The following is a 15,838-nucleotide window of genomic DNA, read 5'->3' as shown; positions in this document are numbered from 1 at the left end:
CCATTGTGGTTTTTGCCACATTCCAACTTGTTTAAAATAACATAAATTACTTTTTTGTGTCCATGTGTTCAGACCTCTGTCTTATTTTGAGACTTTTCCAGAATCATCACTCCCAAATTTGAATGAAAAAAGCTATGCTTTGATGAAAGTGGCCGTGAGTGGTCTCTCTCTTTCATCCTCTGAGCTCGGGTCCTCTACCAGAGGCCTGGGAGCTTGAGGGTTCTGCGCAGTATCTTGGCTGTGCCTAGAACTGCACATTTCTGGACTGAGATGTCTGATGTTGTTCCTGGGATCTGTTTGAGCCACTGCTCCAGTTTGGGGGTGACTGCCCCGAGGGCCCCGATGACCACAGGCACCACTGTGGTCTTCACCTTCCAGGCCTTTTCCAGTTCCTCTCTGAGGCCCTGGTATTTCTCCAGTTTCTCGTGCTCCTTTTTCCTGATGTTGTGGTCACTTGGTATTGCTACATCCACCACAATGGCTTTCCTCTGTTCTTTATCCACCACCACAATGTCCGGTTGGTTCGCCATTACCATCTTGTCTGTCTGGATCTGGAAGTCCCACAGGATCTTAGGTCAGTCATTCTCCACCACCTTTGGGGGTGTTCCCCACTTTGATCTCGGGGCTTCCAGTCCATATTCTGCACAGATGTTCCTGTACACTATGCCCGCCACTTGGTTATGTCGTTCCATGTACGCTTTCCCTTCCAGCATCTTGCACCCTGCTGTTATGTGCTGGACTGTCTCAGAGGCCTCCTTGCACAACCTACACCTTGGGTCTTGTCTGGTGTGGTAGATCTGAGCCTCTATTGCTCATTGCTCTGGTGTTATATATATATATATATATATATATATATATATATATATATATATATATATATATATATATATATATATATATATATATATATATATATATGTGTGTGTGTGTGCATGGTAAATTATTAATTTACAATTTGTTGACGTGTTTCATCAGCTGTCAGGATTTCTGATGCAGAGGTTAGATTGAATATGTTTGTACAGCTGTTCTTCACAGCAAAGTGAGTCACTGCAACCCCTGAACTTCTCAGTAAAAGCAGGAAAACAATCAACGGCAAACTTCCCCCGCCATCAAAGAGGTACTTGTGAGTTTTGCATCAGCATCAAGTGAAAAATCATACTCCCTCATTTTCAGCGTGTGGGGTGTCTGAGTAACGCAGCCACCTGCTGCCAACTCTTACATTTATGCATAACACTTTCTTCAGTGGGATTACAATTGTGGCATGCTGCACATTGTTTTACTGAGACTACATTTTAAACTTTGGTTGATTCTTGGGAACTGCAGCTGAACTCAGATTTTAGAAACTTGTTTGAAAGAGGTAAAGACGGACTCCCTGTGTTCAGAGCGCTGGTGTCATGCTGTCACTTGGCAGCTTTATTCCTCACAGCCTGCCACGGATATTGATTTTTGGCCTTCAGTTTCTAGACAAGTGACCAGTTTTTTTTCTTTCATATTCAACTGTGACATTTCAGAGTGGATGATAAAGTTTTCTTTATTTTCATAAAGAATATATATATATATATATATATATATATATATATATATATATATAGATATATATATGTGTGTGTGTGCGTGTGTGTTTGTGTGTGTGAAAATACATCTAAGTCCATTGAGACTGATGACGGATTTATTGTGGTTTTTGTTGTTGTTCGGGATAAATAAAATTAAATTCCAGCGTTTGGCTAAAACTGAGCTTGTTTCAGTTTAAACTGTTTTGAAACTATGAGGTAGTGTCAAGTTAGAAAATAGTAAAAAAAAAAAAAAAAGAATTATATGTATTTTAGCTGTAAAATTCAGATGTATAATAGTTGGAAAGATTAATTAATGGCACATCAATTGCTGATGTGCCATGGTTATGTAAATAACTGCTCTCACCACATAAATCTGTATAAATGCATCTAAGAGATTAGTGACTACTTGTTTGTCTGCATTTTTTTGTTTTATTCAGACAACATAATTATTAACCTTATCCCATTACTGGCATCTACTTTACTAACAACTACCTCTTACAATACCAACAGATTGGATTGCATAATAAATGACAGAAATGTCAAAATTCTGGAGCCTTTTTTCTCCCCACGCTGTTTTTGTGTTTGAACAAAACAAGGTTCTGCAGTGTTTTACTCCAGTTGGGGTCAAGAGCTACATTTTCCCACTCTGTCTGACCGTGGACACCCAAAAAGTAATGGACAGCACAAAGTCAACAGACATAGCTGTCAACTATGCTTGTTACGTAAAGTGCAGTGAAAACCTTAGAGTCAGAAGCCAGTGAGGCAACAACCTGCAACATGTAGACGGCTGATATTACTCCCACTGACTACAGATATGTTTCACATAAACATAGCACACTTACAGTTAATACTGCTACCTTAGCGTAGTCGTGCACTCCACAGTTATTGACTGACTGTAGCTATGTGGTACATCAAAACGGTATTTATCACAGCTATTAAAAATTGTTGGGAAACCTGTAACAAAAATATTGATGTGGCATTGTCAACCAACTGTCAGACCTTAGATGAATTGGAAGCAGAGTTGCTTTCACCAAGGGTGAGGAACAGTGAACCCACTTTGTTTAGCCTTACAGACGTGCTGGTGTCATCTGAATATTAAGAAAACTTAAAATTATGTCTGCTGTGGGTTTTTATGTGAATATATCATTTTCAGATTTGGATACTCTCAGAGGAGAATGCTGTCTCCACTTCTTCAGTGCAAAGTCCAGCTTTTTGTGTGGGATTATTTGGATTCTGCCATTGTTTCCTTGCTCATTTTGTGGCTTTTATGGAGAAGTACAGACATTAAGAGTTTAAAAACCCTGGCTTCAAGTTCCATTTTGTGGGTGTCTTCTATTCACAATCATTATTATGCAATGGAGCAGTTTGCAGTTAAGTGTGAAACAGGTGGGATGAGAATCAGGTTCTCCAAGATTAAAGCTGCAGTTTTCAACTGGAAAGAGGCGGAATCCTCCTAGCAGGTGATGGATTAATTTCTGTCCCAAGTAAGGTAGATTACCTATGTTAAGGCCTTCATCGATGATGGTATGTTGGAAAGAGAGATAGAGTAGGTTATTGTTTTTTTCCCACAATGGGTGTATTGTAGCCTTTCATGTGGAAGAAAGAGATGAGCCAAAAGACAAATTTTTATTTTTTATTTTACAAGTCCAAGTCTCAACGCTCACCACTCTTCATGAGACATGGTGCATGACCATATCTCAGTGGGATTACGAAGAGACCCGACCGCTAGAATGAGCTCCCTCCTTAACAATGCTCTGGTTCAGAGAAAAGATGTTATCTGTGTCTCCCTTATGGCCCCGAGAACTCCTTACAATTCTCCTTCAGGAGCTGGGGAAATTAAATTTGATCTGATAATCAGAGTATATGTATATTTGTATGTATGTCTGTATACACAGATGGACAGAATTGTATGCAATGACTCCAATTTTAAAATTCTCAAATTAGGTCAACAATTTATATGAAAAATATAAATTGTTTACCTTATAGAGTTAAAGAGTTAAAATTTAGTTTATCTTTCATTTGTAGATGTTTTTCACCAATAGAATTTGTTGTACTGGTTTAACACAGAGTTTAGTATGTTACATTTACATTAATTTTAATTTCACTTTTATTCATTAAGACTTAAATTTTCATAGAAACTTCTTAGTAATAAACAGTGGAGCAGCAAATGTTACCATGGTAAATTTGTGTAGCACTTTGTCAAGTCCAAGAACTTCACACTACTGTCAGTCATTCACCCATTCATACACACATTCACACACTGATGCTGGCAAACTACCTATCAGCCACAGATGCCCTGGAGTAGAAGGAAAGAAGCAGAGCTGCCATTTAATTAGTGCCACAAGGCCCTCTGACCACTGCCAACAAGCAGGGATTTGAACCGTACAGCTTGTAGTTCAATTTAAACTATGAAACTAATTCACATTTGTTTAGGCTTTCTTCAGATTTCATGTCTCTTATGAATGACAAATTTATATTTAAATAGAGAAAGTCTGTTAAAAGGAGAGACAATCCCACAGAAGTCTGTTTTTATTTAGCTTGTGTAAAGATTAATGCGAGTAAATTGATCAGAATGAGTAGTGTTTGGGTCAGTGTGCCAGCTTAGGAATGAGCAGAAGCGAGCATCTCCATGTTTCTAAGAGGATCACTTCAGTTCATCTTATCTTGTTTTCTTGAATAGCCCTAAGCCTTGTTGCATGTCTTATACTGGAACTCATTAAATGAGAATTTCACCAAGGCGATACAGAAAAAAATGGAACTGACACATATGGTCAGGCCAAAGGAAGATGCGAGAAATATTTCCATCAAATCAGAATGTAATGCATATTAATGGGGATATGGCGCATATGAACATATACTTGAAAAAGTAATGAAATGGTTTGAACTGGCCTTACAAGCTGAAAATAAGCTATAGCTACTAGCGCTGTATGTTTTCATTTTCCTTAGTCTATTTGCTGGTGCATACATGAAGTAAAATGAAAGTGAAAATGGTTATGTTTAAAAAAAAACTGTTTTGAAACTCTATGCCTATATAAAGTTTTGTGCCACAATAATGGACTTGTGACAGAAAAGCACCGTCTCTTATGCAAAGTCTCTCCCTTGACCTCTGGAGTCCTTAAGGAACTGCCAAGATAAGTTTATGTGAAGCTGACAAACGTCTTCTTAGATATCTGGAGATGTGTCATTTTTAATAGGTTATCCTTTCCGAACATTTGCTTTGCTAATGTTAGTAATCTATATTAGATGGGTTCTTCAAATACATTGCTACTTGAGGGCCTCATCTGAGTTTTTTTTTTTTTTTTTGCATTGTGAGGGTCTTATTTTTTAATGCTTTGGGATTGGTTCTTGGTCTGCAGTGACATAGATTGTAATTGGTTTTGTTATGTGTGAAATCTCTTCATTAATATGTGACAGATGCTGTCAAACAGGCAGAACTTTGCATGTTTCTTTTTTAATTATACATGCATATATTGAAGTTCAGGGAACAGCAAAGATGAAAAGGAAGACAAAAAAGATGAAGGGTTAATATCAACTGAGGACAGAGAGACAGCTTAAAGGTTGTGTGAACGTTAATAATTTTAACCACAGCTTGGTGCAGCTTGTAGTTCAATTTAAGCTATGTTGCTAATTCATCCAATATTCTATCTCTCTGCTCTTAATTATTACTCTTACTGGCTTTCAAAGTGTGAAGGATAAGGTCATTCTCACCAGTTTTACATATCAGAAGCATAACAGCAATTGCTTTATATCATTTATTTAGATGTCAGAACCAGTACATATAGATTTTTTCCCCATCTCTGAAGAAAGTGATTCCTTATCTCTTTATTCATACACAAATACATGGCTGTAAAAATTAGGTAAACATGTTGTTTATTTAATATCAATTGTGAGGATGGATGGTACATAACATGAGGTTTATCAGTAAAAGATGTCACATTGTTAGTTTCCTCATAGTAGATGTTGCTTCACAGTAGCACTATTTATTAGCATGCTGTGCATAAAGAAAACCCATTTTAAATGTAAATGTTAAAATCATTTTATGAACTTCAGAAGAGCTTTTTCTTCACCTGAAGGAAGCCTTTTTTCCATAAAGATATCAAGTAGCAAGTGGATTGAAAAAGCCATACAATAGTAACGCACAGTGTTTTACAACCACAAACTGAAATGTGTTGGGATTTTAAGTGATGGGTCAGCACAAAGCTACTCTTAAGTAGCCGGTGGAAAAAATGAGAAATGATTATCCTTATGTATTTATTTACAAATAAAGATCTGAAAAATACCCCATGATATCATTAATAAATTGCAAGGCAAATATTTGTTACACAGTCCACAAGCTTGGAATTCATTATCAGTGTATAAACAGTTGCCCTGTGAAAGTCTCATTGCAAAGACTTGGGAACACACCAGGAAGATCAACCTTAAAGTTGTAGATAAGTTTAAAGCAGGCTTGTGCAGCAATTGTGGAAGTTTTAAAAACTTGATAAACCACAACTTCCATCTGAACTTACAAACAAGGCAAAGAGGACACTGATTAGAGAAGCAGTCAATCCCAATAGATTAATACTTGTCGGATCTGTGTGAGCCAAAATTATTGCTGGATTTTAAGCAAAACATTTTTGTTTTTGTTTTTGCAACTGATGAGAAGTATTAAAAAAGATGAGAAAGGAACATAGTACAGTAAATCAACACTTTGAGAACTCTGAAAAAGAGCAATACAGTCATCCTCTGTGTCTTTAGGAAGTAAAACTTAAAAAACAACTGAGATGCCCATTCCCCATAAAATGTATCTTTACTGCCTACAAGACAACCATTGGTCGTGCATCCATTTTATTGCATGCCAGCATTTTCACCTCTCACTCCAAAGCACTTGCACTGGCGTCACAACCGTTTTGTTCACTGTTACTAATAAAGACTAGCAAGGAGCACTTAGGATTTTGTGAATTAAACATTTGATCATCATTTATACAAATCACATGTTTTGTTGATCTACATTCTCTCTTTTGCTTTTGCAGTAGCATGATAAGAGTGTTTATGGTCCTTCAACATAGCCCAGGAAATGTTTCTGCAAAGACTTAAGAATGTCACTATATACTTCTCAGAATAACTCAGGTTTTCACAGTCAGATTACTGTTTTTATTGTTTCCAGAATTTGTAGCTGTACTTCATGGTGTAAACAGCTTAAGATTCCTAGGTCTGGTTAAATAATATTTTTTTCTGCCTATTGTTTTCTTGGCAGTAATGTTTAAACATACTAGCTAATATCTGCCATTTAAAAGGAAAAGTTTTGCTTGACAGTCCTAAACAAACTTTGACAACATTTTCATTCAGTGCTTAATTTGGCTTTAATTGACATGAATAATGAAGGCATATTTTCATAGTATGCAAGCTTTTAAGTCACTAAAGCAAAAGAAACATCTTGATGAAGGCTTGTTTCCTGTATCTCTGACCTTTTAAGAGAAAATGTGTTGTGACAAAAACGCCTCGCTTGTGGCACTCATAAGTGATGTCAACCAAGGTTCATGCCATCGATAGTATGAATTTGACTGCTGAAAATAGAAATATTAGCATCACAGGGAAGCTGTGTTTATATTTTAAAAGTTTCTACATTTGTGAGGAAACAGCTTTGAAGGGATGTTTAATATGTAAATGATAAATGGATTAATTTATTATGCGTGCGACTTTCACACTCAGTGGTGCGAATGGCAGAACAACTTGACTGAGATTAAATGAAAAACCTGTTTGTTGAAGAGTTACTTTCTCACACTTCACAGTAAAGCTGAAAGGACCCTACACTGATGAGTGTTGATCACTGTGAAATCTGACTGGAAAGATCAGTAAGAAACACTTAGGAACTTTATAATCTGTAAAGACAAATTACTGGTAAATTCACCATACTATTATCACCATACTATGGTGATAATAAGTTATGTGTAGCTCACTATCAAAGGTCACTTAGTTCTGCACTGCTACAGTGAACCAGAAATTCAAGAATATTTCAAACATGCATGCTTGAAAGAATCAAAACAATTTTTCTGTATGTATTTGATGGGAGAATAATATTAGAACATGATATGCAGCGCAAAATAGTAAATTCTGCACAACACCGCTTTCCTTTATGATTACCCTATTAGATCTACATTTTTGATTCCAGCCACCCTTTAAGCACTACACGGTTGGTATTCCTCTTTAATAAATGTCACAATTCTTGTTAAAAACAATTCTTGATAAAACTGTCACTCACATGAAGCAATAAACCTTCTGCACTGTCAACATGACTACATTTGCCTGTTGGAGAGACAAGTTAGAAGTGACAATGTATTTAGCTGTGGCTTCATTCCTCTGCTTGTTTGTGCTGTACCTCCAACTCCACAACTGGTCTAAATTCTTGCCTGCATCAAGCTCCCACACAATAACATCTCGGCATAATCTGGGAAGATTTGATGGCCAGTGGTATGAGCTGTTGTTTTATGAGAAGTTTAAATGAGGACTTAAAAAGGAGAAGCATGCATTATCAGTAACCGGTCCTCACAGAAATATTGTGTATCTGACAACCTGAACCACACTCATGCTAAAACATTCCCACATTGAAGTCTCTCACCTTAAAGGTGCCCTTTTTCCATAAATCAACTTTGTCATGTAAAACAAGCATTTATAAGTTCCCACAATGTCTCCAAAAAGTTAACACTATTCATGAAAATGCTCATTTTTAAAGGTTTGTGCACAAGAATTTGCAAGTCAATATTTTAGCAAGACCATTATTTATTAATTGAGTTCATGTCCTTACTCTATTTTTCCATAACAATCCAAATCCATGCATGTAAATTGTGATTCTAGATTAATCTTTGAATGCTTGTAAATAAGTTGTGTCATGTGCTTCTATCTCGGTCTTGTGACCTGGTGGCTTTCTGTTCACCATATATTCTGCTTTTCACCCAATGACAGATGGGATATGTTTCACACATATGCACACACATCCCACCGCCACCCCACAGTTGCCCTGAAGTAGATAAAGATAGCAGAGAAAATAAATGAATTAGCAAGCAGTACCCAAATCTTTTAGATCCAGAGGATGGCAGTGCTGAAAGAATAACACGTTATGACACATGCAGCTCGGTGTGTTTTATTTTGCATAATGCTCTTTGACTTTCTGACTCCAAAAGATCTAATTTTCACTCTCGGTATGTCCTGAGGCTAAGCTACCTCACATTTTACGATAGCTGCCAGTTCCACGTGTCCTCAGATGGTGGTCCCACTGTAGGGACGATAGAAGGTAGTCCTGTGTGGAAGTGATGCTTGAGCAGTTTTGCCTCACTGAATCACAAAACAGCTGCCAATGCAGCTCATTACCTCAGCTCAGTGTGCCTCTAGTGTGTTTGTTGAGGAGTCTGGTACACCGTATGTGTGTAGTTGTGATGAAGCATTCCAAAATCGTCACGTGCAATATGCATGACAGCTTCAAAAAAATATGGCCTAACATTGATAAAGCTAGACTCAATTTTCTCCAGAAGCTTGTTAATATTTCCAAAAATCTGTGCACATATTGGTGAGGAGTGTGTGTGTTCAAATACAGTGTCACTGGACTGTTTCATCTTTGTTGGGAATTGTGACTTGAAGGTTTATTTATTTCTCTATCTCTAGACACTTTCCCCACCAAGAGCATATTTTTACTGCATATGTTTCATCCAGAAGTCTGATTCTGACTGTTCATTTTATGTCAGAGTAGCTGTGTCCATGTGGTATACAGCTTTAAAGCACATCAGTCAAATATACATTTCTAGGGGCAAATTGATCTCTTTTAACATTGTTTCTCCCTGTGGTTTCAAAAAACACAATTGCATGTCTATCCAACTCACCTTTGTATTCAAAGGCTCTATTTGATGTCCTTATTCTCACACAAACATTTGAAAATCTCTTGAGTGTTTTTTTTTTTTTTTATGTATGTGTGTAGATGCCATCTTAACATCCTGTTTTTATTCACACCCCTCTCACTTCAGCGAGAAAAAGATCCAAAGTTCTGAAACACATATGCTAAATCTCTTGTATGCTGTTGAGGCTGGCATGAAGCTGGCAACTGAGAAACAATGAACAGACACTACATGAATCTAACCTATTTCTCATCTCCGTTGTCAAAATATAAAGGTCCAGTATAATATTGCTGCAAAATTAATGACTTGATGGAAACAGCAGTCCACTGTTGTCATATTTTTGTTCAGGTGGAGGGATTGTTTGCAAAATCAGCAACTCTATGAAATCAGCTGGATTTCCTAATGTTTTACATATTGACATAATAAAGTGAACTTGAATGCAGTGCTTTATAACTAGACTCAAATATGAATACTTGTAATTGACTGAATCTGTCTGTATGATTCATTCAGTCATTCAGGCACAGTTTATATACAGTTTATATGCATAATTTAAAGTTATGTATATAAACTGAATTTGTGCCTTTTATATAATGTGCGATAATTTCACACTATACAGAAAGACTACATTAAAATGAATAGAGATGAATTAAACAATAACAAAAGAGCTCCCAACATCTTTTGCCCCATACTTTTCTACAAAAGGGCTTTAACTAGGAGAAGGTAATTAGAGGATTTACAGAAACACCACAGAGACATCCATATGGACATTTTTTTCAGCTTTAACCAAGAGAAAGAGAAGAGTAACAGAGCATTCAAAGAATGCATCAAAATTATAAAAGCATGCAGATACTTGTAGATGTAATATGATTTTATTCTTCTGTTTTTTTATCTGCAGACTAAAGAAAAAATAAACAAGTGTAAAGCTTGTTTAACATATCATATTTCCTGAATTGTGCTTCTTTTTCCCAAGCAGCATTCTTTCCTAAGATTTCTGAGGGATAGTCAGTTTAGTTTTAAATCACAACAGAGACTGTCTAAAAGGCTTTCTCCCTAATGCAGATGCTGGGAACAGTCCAATTTTAGTTCCCCATATACCCTGGTGAAGTTTTTGTCATGGCTGATTGTGCTGTTTTATTGGGTCATTGTCATCTCAAGATCTGAATGTGTTTTAGGCTAAGCATTAAGTTACTTAAGCAAAACTCATACTAACAATTATAAAGGAAAATTTTGTTCCTCTTAAATTGCTCTTATCACTTTCAGGCTTTATTTTCTTCTGCCTCAGCATGCTCTCTCCCAGCTGTGTCATTTGCAAATTTCCCCCTTAAAGAATGTGGAGCGGATCTTTTCAGACCAACTTCAGAGAAAAAGATCTTAGTGGCGTGTCATCTCACATCAAGCCTGTGGCCAGAATTCTCTGCTGTCTTTACATGTGACCTTCCTGTTTCAAAATCAGGGTCTTTCCTGACTAAACTATGAATTTTTTTGTTTTTACTATGATTCCAACTGAGAAAATAACACATTTAAAAAAAAGTCAAGAGTCACATTTTTAAAAAACTGGGTTGCATTCTTTTGTTGCGAATCACACATTGCATGGTGGTGGATACAATTAAAAAGCTCAACATGTTTATGAGTTATTTAAGTTTACAGAAATTTACAAAGGATTATTCATATTTGAAACAAATCTTTTGTAATTTGCTCTCGTGCATCAATGTGATACTGCAAGATTTTAATATTCAAACTCACATCTTTCATCTGTCCTCTGGTTTGCAAATGATTTTAATTCTAGATTGAACTAGGTTGAAACCCTGAACTACACCTTCCTCCTTTCAAAAGCTTTTATATCTGTGAACCCTTTAAGCAATTGCATCTGTGACTGCTCTTTGGTCTTGCCTGAAAATGAGAACTAACCAAGCACTTGCTGCCAAAGTTTCTTTGCAGCAAAATGTGGGTCTGGACAAATGGTAGCACACTGAGTCAAAGTGCTTTTGTAAGCTAAAAAAAAGGAAGCTAAAAGAACATACTGTCCAGAAGTTAATGCCATTTTTTTTCTTTTCTGTTTTTCAGAACAAGAGCTTAAAGAATAAACTACTCTCTGGAAACAAACTTTGCGATGCATATGCTGAAGAGGTAAGGGCTTTTTCTGTTTTACAAAGGCAGTCATTTCTGAGCTCCATATTATTATTTCTGATAACAGACTTAGAGGAATTCAAAAGAGATTATGATCAGTACTTGTTTTCTTGCAAGCAAACAGTACAACAAAACAGATAACAGCTTTAAAATTAGCCAAACTTAAGCTTAAGATATGTAAACAAAAATATATATATATACAAAACAAATTTGAAAAATCTGTTTTTGGTGAATTTCTTTTGAGGTTCTACTCAGCCTTGGGTATGTTATTGTTTGGATAACATCTGCATACTTTTTGTTGGCTGTCCACCCACCGATATTAAATGTGAGCATTATGTATTGACAGCATTAGCTGCTAAAATTAAGGTTTGTTTTTACATCAACATGCTCCATAATCACATTTTCAGGAAGGAATGTTCATAAAAGCTGAAGTTAGGTTCAAATTGCTGCTCTCCAGACCATTTACAATGTAACTTTTAACAGTAGTTTTATAACAATTTGTACTTGTTTGCATCTGCAGTCTTTTTTTCCAGGCGATCTCAGCAAGTGCTACATCTCTTAACTCTGTTCTTTCTATCTGTCACTTATACATTCTTCTAGAGTTCAGACATGGACATAAACTTGCTTGGTTTTGCCTGTCTAGTGAATTTCAGAGCAACTTGTACCTAACTGTCAGCCATTTGATTGCTGCGCAGTGCAATCTGAGGAGCTATAGTTGCAGCGAGAGCAGCTTTGAGTGAGGTTCGTCTGTGTCATTTTCGCTGTCACTTTTCATCTCTTCGTGCTTCGACTCTGCTGCCAGTTGCCATAGTCAGCACAGTCCAGGGAGTTCACATCCTCATTGAAGCCTTGAGCTTTTGACTGCTGCCTTTTACCTTCCTGCTGACCGAAGCTTATGCTGTAATTTAGCCGTGAAGTCTTGTACAAGACAGCGGGTCTGGCAGGCATCCTGATGACATGCTCACATCACTGCTGATTTTTGCTGTGTAATCGCAGCATTTATAGTTATGGTCGTTTTGTTGAAACTCCCGACCTTTTCTTGTAGAGTTTATGGAATTATTTAAATTTTTACAGCGATAATGTGGGCAGCTTGATAACTGCTGTTGTAACTGAGAGACTCTAGGTCAGACCTCTGAAGTGAAATCTAAGTTTGAGCGATTTTTAATTGTGACCAGTTTGCTGATGTTAGTGTGCAAAAAAAAAAAAAAAAAAAAAACTCATAAATAATGAGAGTCCTTCAAATATCTACCTTTGGAAAGGCTGATGTGATACTTTATAAAATAACTTTTTACTGCAATTACAGTTTTGAAAATGTGCATTTATACATACAAGTTTTTACCCGTCTTTAATTGCAAAATAGTTCAAGCTCAGCGAGCTTCTGCAAACACAAGTTTTCAACTTTTGGCTGGACTTTAACTAGGTCATACTTAAACTTGAATGTGAATTGACCTAAGCCATCATATTCTCTTCCATGTAGGCCAAAGGTTCAGTTTTGGTCTGACCAGAACACTTTCTTTCATGTTTACCAAGGAATACATTTCACACAGTTGGACTTGGTTTACTGAATAGGTGAACTTTGAAGGAGTTTAGCTGAAATTAATTTTATTTAGTGGCAAAAGAGTAAAAGCAGTTAAATATCAATGCATGTCCCACTTTTCATATTTTTCTTTGTGAAAAAATAAAATAACATTGAAAGCAATAATCTGAAAAACATATTTTATGATTACATAAAAAAGAGAAATTTATTCAAGGGATCCTAAGACTTTTACAAGGCATAGTGACTCTCTATTCATTCATGTAAATTGTTTGTACTTGAATAAACTCATCAAAAATTATCACAAGAAAATTGTTGCTGGACTTTTAGTGACTCATAATAAATTTGGTATTTTCTAATAGAGAGAAAAAAGGGAAACTTTTCTATAGTGATTAAATGAAACTTCGTAGGTTTCTGGTATATTTTTCATTAACTCTTGCTCTAGAGTTAAAAATGTTTTTATTATTTACAATTCCCCATCGTGGCAGTCACATCTCACTGCATTAAGGAATTTGAGGGGATAATTAATTTTGGGTCATGCATCAGTATTATCTTGGGAATTGTATGACTGGAAAATCCTGCTTTGGCTTGAAATGCATCAGCAATAATGGACTAATCTGAGTAGTCAACACCACGTGAAGTTAGATCTCTAAAGCCCTCAAAGAGAACACTGAGTTTGGGAGCTTTTGATGTTGAGGAGCTTTTCATCAGCTCTGAAGTCAGCTCCAAAGCTAAGGTTGCTCCCACACTCCCACTGAGACATGGAAAATTGGAGTTAAAAATTCTGGCCTCTTTCCTTCAAAAATCTTCAAGCTGAACTCACTGACATGTTGCCAGCGATAGCTTATCTTTGCTATCATCACATATTCAAACCCTGAGAAGATGATAGCACATTTTGCGATGCAGCCCGGCTGATTGGAACACTTCAAGTGTTGGAAAGAGTAGAAAGGCAACGGAAAAGTTCTGACTGAATCTGCGGGTCATTATTTACTGAGCCAACTTTTTGTTAGGCAAATGGTTGAAAAAGGGATAAATTTTCCTTGTAGCTAATACAGATAATGTCTATTCAACTGATATCATGAAGAAAAATCACTCTGTATTTTACTGATTATTGTCAAAAGAACTCTAGTCACAGTTGCTGGACTTTAAGGTCTTTAAGGCAGCAAATAGCTTGCAGACTTTTCCTGAAAACAGGTAGATGGAGGTCACTGTCTTCAATTCCCTTACCAGACTTTGGCTTTTGAAGTAAATCAGTGAGAGGAAATTGTTCCATGCTTCGACTTTAATCCTAGAAAGTTATTTATGTTTTAAGGGAAAGGGTTACCGACTGAACCTGTAATCACACTGTAATTACCACAGACTGACAGAAAGAGATGGTCTCTGAGCCTGAAAAACAATTGCTAAAGGTAATTACAAGCAACACCTTTTTTCCCTCAAGTTTGTTTGAGCTGTTCAAGGAGCTACACCTACTAGAACACCACATTTTGGCTACGTACCATCTGTTCATAGTGCCACTTCTACATGTTTATTATATTCATTGAATACATTGTGGTCTAGGTGCTATGTGTTTACATTTTAAATTAATTTTAAATGAGAATATTGTCAAGGCATTAGAGTTAATCAATTCAAATAATAAAATAAAATGAAAGCAAACAGAAAAAAAAATCCTTAAAGTAATGTAAAGACTACAAGTGCATCTCCAAGAAATGAGAGTCGTCATTTGGACATGGATAAACCTTTTACTCACCCATTCATCTAATAGAAACAACAACAAAAACCACTATGTGAGCTAAAATATAACACTTTGATAACTAATTTCAAGCCTTTCTCCAGCTTTAATGTGACACATGTCCTGCACAAGTGAATGTAGAGTGAAATAATGTAACAGTAAAATGTTCATTAAGTGTGATGTCCAGTTGAGTTTGCACATTTAACCAAAGACAGTGAATCTAATCAAATGCTCATCATGGGATGTTCTTTTGTTTTCCCACTCAGTGATGTATGTCTGCCACACAAACAAGCCTGGGCATCATAATTACCAGGAATCTTCACAGTGGCAACATCATACGTTTTGTTTTATTTTCTTTAAATGGAACTGAGGTTATTTTTTCAAGATTGGTAAAATAACAAACTATTCTGTATGGGGTTAGATATTTTGGTATCAGATTCATACATCCAACTCATCAGGTAAATGTCTTAATGAGAAATAGATTAAATTCTTAGAATGACCTAAACAAAAAAGTAAAAAAGACACAAAACCTGTTGGATCACATGAAAAAGGCTGTGGACAAATGAATTAATATTTCCAAGCCAAATTGTGGGATGGTGATAGACTTATACCAGACAAAATGGTGTTATTTAAAAAAAGGTTCTTAAACAAAGTGTTGTTCTAAAGTTGTGAACATTTGAGCAATGCTTATTTCTCAAAAGGAAAGATCATTTATGAATGTGTTGGCACTAAACTGATACTTAATTGATATATTACTCATGATTAGTTCTGAAACCAAAGTGGAAGAATTGATGGTATTCAAACATAATCTCTTGACTCGGAGTCAGAAAGAACTCTTGCCAAATTTGAAAGAGACACAACGAAGAAAGCCACTCACAGGCGCCTGAATCAGTTATTTCACTTTAGCAATCACATAAAACCACAAATCCTGCTCCTTTATTCAAACTGGAAAGAAAACCTTCAAGGATATTCAGCACTACCTGCTATACATTTCTGACTATTTTGCGTTTTATCAGTTCATTATGTAAAT

General features: G+C 36.2%; 1 protein-coding gene across 1 annotated transcript in view; it reads left to right on the top strand.

Moving 5' to 3' along the window:
• The window catches only part of luzp2 (leucine zipper protein 2), a 148,806-nt gene that overhangs the window by 99,987 nt on the left and 32,981 nt on the right, over positions 1-15,838 (top strand). The window contains exon 6 of the mRNA XM_014978974.2: positions 11,483-11,545. Within this exon, the coding sequence (XP_014834460.2) occupies positions 11,483-11,545 (63 nt within the window). The remainder of the gene's footprint in view (positions 1-11,482; positions 11,546-15,838) is intronic.

This window comes from Poecilia mexicana, unplaced genomic scaffold (assembly GCF_051168715.1).
Source record: "Poecilia mexicana isolate PSO_F unplaced genomic scaffold, ASM5116871v1 scaffold_3, whole genome shotgun sequence".
Classification (NCBI taxonomy): Eukaryota; Metazoa; Chordata; class Actinopteri; order Cyprinodontiformes; family Poeciliidae; genus Poecilia; species Poecilia mexicana.
The sequence above is the reverse complement of the archived record's forward strand: the minus strand, read 5'-3'. Positions and strand labels throughout refer to the sequence as shown.